The 4,375-nt window shown below is 36.8% G+C and overlaps 1 protein-coding gene across 1 annotated transcript; it reads right to left on the bottom strand.

Annotated features, from left to right (window-relative positions):
- Window positions 1-1,000: 1,000 nt before the first annotated feature.
- s100z (S100 calcium binding protein Z) lies at window positions 1,001-4,375 on the bottom strand. Its single transcript, XM_010778294.1, has 3 exons — window positions 4,299-4,375; window positions 4,063-4,212; window positions 1,001-1,585 (listed from the first exon to the last, which is right to left on the bottom strand). Exons 2-3 carry the CDS (start codon window positions 4,201-4,203, stop codon window positions 1,430-1,432), a joined length of 297 nt encoding a protein of 98 aa, XP_010776596.1. The 5' UTR covers window positions 4,204-4,212; window positions 4,299-4,375; the 3' UTR covers window positions 1,001-1,429.

Here is a 4,375-nt window from a genome sequence, read left to right on the forward strand (position 1 = left end):
TTTTCTAAAAGGAAAATGTGGTGACATCAGACTTCTTTTAAACATCCTTTTCAAACAAATGCAACAAGTTTGTTTTTTAAAGCGCACTACAAATAAATCTGACGTTGACCATGACCCTGTTAATATTTCGCATCACAGGAACATTTTATAAAAAATAATAACCTCCTGAAAACATTATCCAAATGTTGCTTTAAAAATGTTCTTCTTTGTTATCATGTAACATTGAGGGAACGTTTTATAAAGAACATCTTTAATGTGATACCCAACAACGTCCAAAACACATCCTTAGAATGTTGCAGGCAAAACGTTCCACCTTTGTTGACTTATCACATGAAAGGAACATTTTATAAAAAACCTTCTGTCATCTCAGGCCTTAATAACATCCTCAAAACATCCTCTGAATGTTGCAGTTAAAACGTTATGTCTTAGTTAACCTTAAACCTTATAGGAACATTATTTGAACAAATAAACATCCTAAAAAGGTTCTTTGAACATCAGATTAAAACGTTTCTTTAAAACCTTGTTAGAACCAATAGGTAACGTTAGCCAAAGTTGTGAGAACGTTCCCCGCTAGCTGGGATATCTAAGGAAAGAACTAACAAAACACCATTTTGAAGCTATAAACATTACAGACAGAACATCTGAAAACGTAAACACAACAGTTGGCCTATCCACCGAGATGCTGTGCATGTTTTAATGACCTAACATGAGGGAAAGCGTGTCCCTCCTCAGGGAACTCAGACTGACAGCAAGACGGACAAGGGACACAAATATCTCCTCTTAAATGCACCATCTGGCTGTGAAAACGCCTCCAAGGACAAGTATCGAGTATTTAACTTTTGACATTTATATTAGAACAGGGACGAATAAAAAATGATGACGAAGTTTTAAAGACACATTTTATAGATGACAAAGATGACTTTTAAAGGTTAATGCCATTCAATGAATCGTCAGTAATGATCTGGACGTTCTTTTACCGTCAAGACAAAACTAGGAGAGATGACAATTATTTAAAAAATACAATGACACCATATTCATTCTCCTCTTTTATTTCCAATTAACAAAGATAACGCTAATATAAACACTACTTTAATTTGGATTAGAAGAAGCTCTGCATCTAGACCAGTGATTCTTGAGACATGGGATAATACACATCCTGCATTTATTGCAGCTTTTAGGTTTTAAAATTCACATATTTCCCATCTAAGATCACAAAGTCGTTGTTTAACAGCTCCAGGCTGAATTGGGTACCAACATCTTCTATTGTGACTTTGGGGTAGAGTGTCTACTTCCTAAGTATTACATTCACAATGCTACATGCTTGGGGTATCCTAATATAACTTATTCTACTGACGGGACATTTACTGTTCTGTTTTTAATTGCACGACATTGACAAGATTTACAGGTAGTGGATTCTTTCTGTAGACGTCTACTCCTTTTTCTTCTGCTGCTCTTGGAAGAAGTCGTTGCAGGCAACAGTCAGAGCGGCCACCAACACCACAAACTCATTGAAATCCACCTCGTTGTCTTTGTTAGAGTCCAGGTCATTCATGATTTTCTCCACCAGCATCGGATCCTTCTGAGACTGGTTCATGGAAAATTAAAAGAAAATATTAGCCCAACCAAAGAATCGGTTTTGTGGATCGTAGTGTTTCTATTATTCCCCTGTAAAATAGGACTTGTCACTAATTGTATTGACACTTCAGATCACTGTTCTAGCCATTTTGGGTCATAATATAGGAAATATCAGTATTTCCATGTTAAGTTACACCCCTGTAGTTATTGGAGCTTCATGTTGCCTGGAGGCAGAAGCGTCCATGCGTGTCCAGCAGAGAGCAGAGTGATGTCGCTGCTAAATGAGCCCTGAGCTGCCGCTCATCACACTCCACGAAATGTATTGCTTTTGCTCATTTCCTCCAGGATTGAGAAACAAGACATGGCTTTCCTCTTACACCCTCAAAACCTCCAAGGCACCGGTGATCTATACGCCATTTAAGTAACATTTTGTGGCAAAGGTTCAAATTAAAATACAGTCTACACTAAGGGCAAACCCCCATGGGAGTTATTTATTTCATTTCTAATAGTCAAAAATACTCAAAGATCAATTAAAAAGCTGTTTGAGTTAAGGTGAAATGAGAAAAAAAATGCGAAACAATATTCTACATTTCTTATAAAAAGATTCCTATCAGGAATTCATAACACAATATATATTTTCAGTTATTTACTTTTTTTTAAAGTTGAATTTCATGCTTTCTCCTTAAGTAAAATAATAAATATAAAAATAAAAATAGCCTAGATCAAAACACATTTTGGACAACTATAAGAAGATTGACTGTTTCAGACTGTTATATATATATTGTGTATACTTATACAGTATATTCCAATATATATAGAATACAAAATTAATTAATGGTAACATTTTTCATCTACTGTATGTTGCTCTGTCGAAAATATCTCATTTCCATTTAGCCTTGTGGACATTTTTCAACAACATGGTAAAAAACATGTTTATTATCATCTTTTAAGAGAGACACTTGATAAATAAAAGAAAGTTGGACTAATTATTTAATATTAAATATTTGAATGAATAAAAACAATAGTTTTAAAATTAAATTAAATGATATTAAAGATACCAGTCCTGAACCGAGAGCCAACTTGATCTAAACTCAAAATGAAATAATGATACAAAATTATTGAAAAAGTAAAATAGCCTGCCATGGGAGCATCTTTTTAAAGACACCCAGTCATTTCTAAACTAATAAATATACAGTGATGCATCCAGCCTTGGTTTGGGAGTGTCAGTGTTTTCTGTCGGAGGCAACTGAGTTCAAATGTTTGGCTGCTCTCAGGGGGGAATTTAGCCCGAGGGGATGTGGTGACGTCACGGCGGTGTCTATATTTGGAGGCGATACGGGCCACTGATGTTGATGTGTGAGCACCTGAGGCTCCCCAACCGCATGAGGGAGGAACAGAAGTGGAAATAAAAAAATCTATCTGAAGACATCAGAGGTTTGACTCTCAGGCCTCGTCCGCTTTGTGTTGGTCTCAATCATGTGAAATCTGGTACAGGCGGCTATCACACGGACCCAGGGGCCGGGGCTTATCTCAAATGACCTCATCTATCTCCCGCTGCACATCCTTTATTTCGCACGCTGCTATGACGTGAGAGCCAGCAGCAGTGTTACTCTGACAGCAGGATAGCAATCAATGAGAAAACAATTTCCTGAGACAAGGTCACAATGCTCCTCTCTAAACCTCACAAAACATGGTTATTTCATTTAACTTTAAAGCGAGTCAGCAACAGCGAAGCATCGTCCATTGGTCACCATAGATCCACTGAGGAAATGAAGGAGATGTAAAGGCCACACTTTGGTGATCCAACACACTTCCAATGAGATGACGTTCCTGGGGATAGGCTAAGAAATATCTGAATGAATCTGGAGTCACGTGTCCTTTAACACTGCAAGAAAAAAAATGCTATATAAATCAGTCTCTGACTGAAGCTTTATGCTAAAACTTTGTTATGTTTCTCTTTAGTTCTAATACGACTATGGCATTGTATGTGAGAGTAACTTACAGCAAGTATTTGTCAAGAAAGCACTCCCACACAAAAAAAAGGTATCATCATGATTAACTCCTACTATTTAAACATGCACAAGGAATTAATGTGTAATTTATTTTGAAAAATCAACCTAATTAAAGTCACCAAGTTGCCAATTAGAATAAAAATATTAGCAAACAGAGCAAAATGCTTAACGCAGTATTATTCAAATAATTCAGCCAGTTTAAATAATAGCTAATAACTGCATTTTTTTGTCATCTGACATGTAATGAAGCTCTTTTACTTCCCTTGCTTCATTTTTGTAAAGCGAAAAAGATAATGACATGGGCAGAGCAAAAGGCCTACAGCTAACTTCTACCATTATTTATTTTTTAAAGGATCCTCCCAAGCTATTATTTAGTACTTGTAGGTTATAAGCGTAGCCCTTTTTTAAACTAATTGTATTTAAATAAACAATAAATGAAATCAACTTCCTTGTAGATGTTGAAATGTCCACTAACCGTGAGGAAGTCGGTGAGCTCGCTGTTGAGGAGCTCCTTCAACTCGCCCTTGTTGAGCTTGTATCTGTCTCCATCGTTTCCGGAGTAGTTGTAGAAAACCGTTATCAGTGCATCCATTGCACCCTCCAGCTGGCTCGGCATTGCAGCTTCCTGACAATGAAAATGTCATTTAATATAACAAACTAATACTTCAATACAGTAAGAAACAAAAATGTCCATGTGAGAGGTGTCCTTACCTGGTTAGAGTCCTGAACAGATGAGAGACGTTGCAGCGGAGCTTGTTTATGAGGAAATGAGCAGAAGCTTAGAGAGC

Source organism: Notothenia coriiceps, unplaced genomic scaffold, assembly GCF_000735185.1.
Source record: "Notothenia coriiceps isolate Sejong01 unplaced genomic scaffold, NC01 NC01_scaffold00019000, whole genome shotgun sequence".
NCBI classification, from domain to species: Eukaryota; Metazoa; Chordata; class Actinopteri; order Perciformes; family Nototheniidae; genus Notothenia; species Notothenia coriiceps.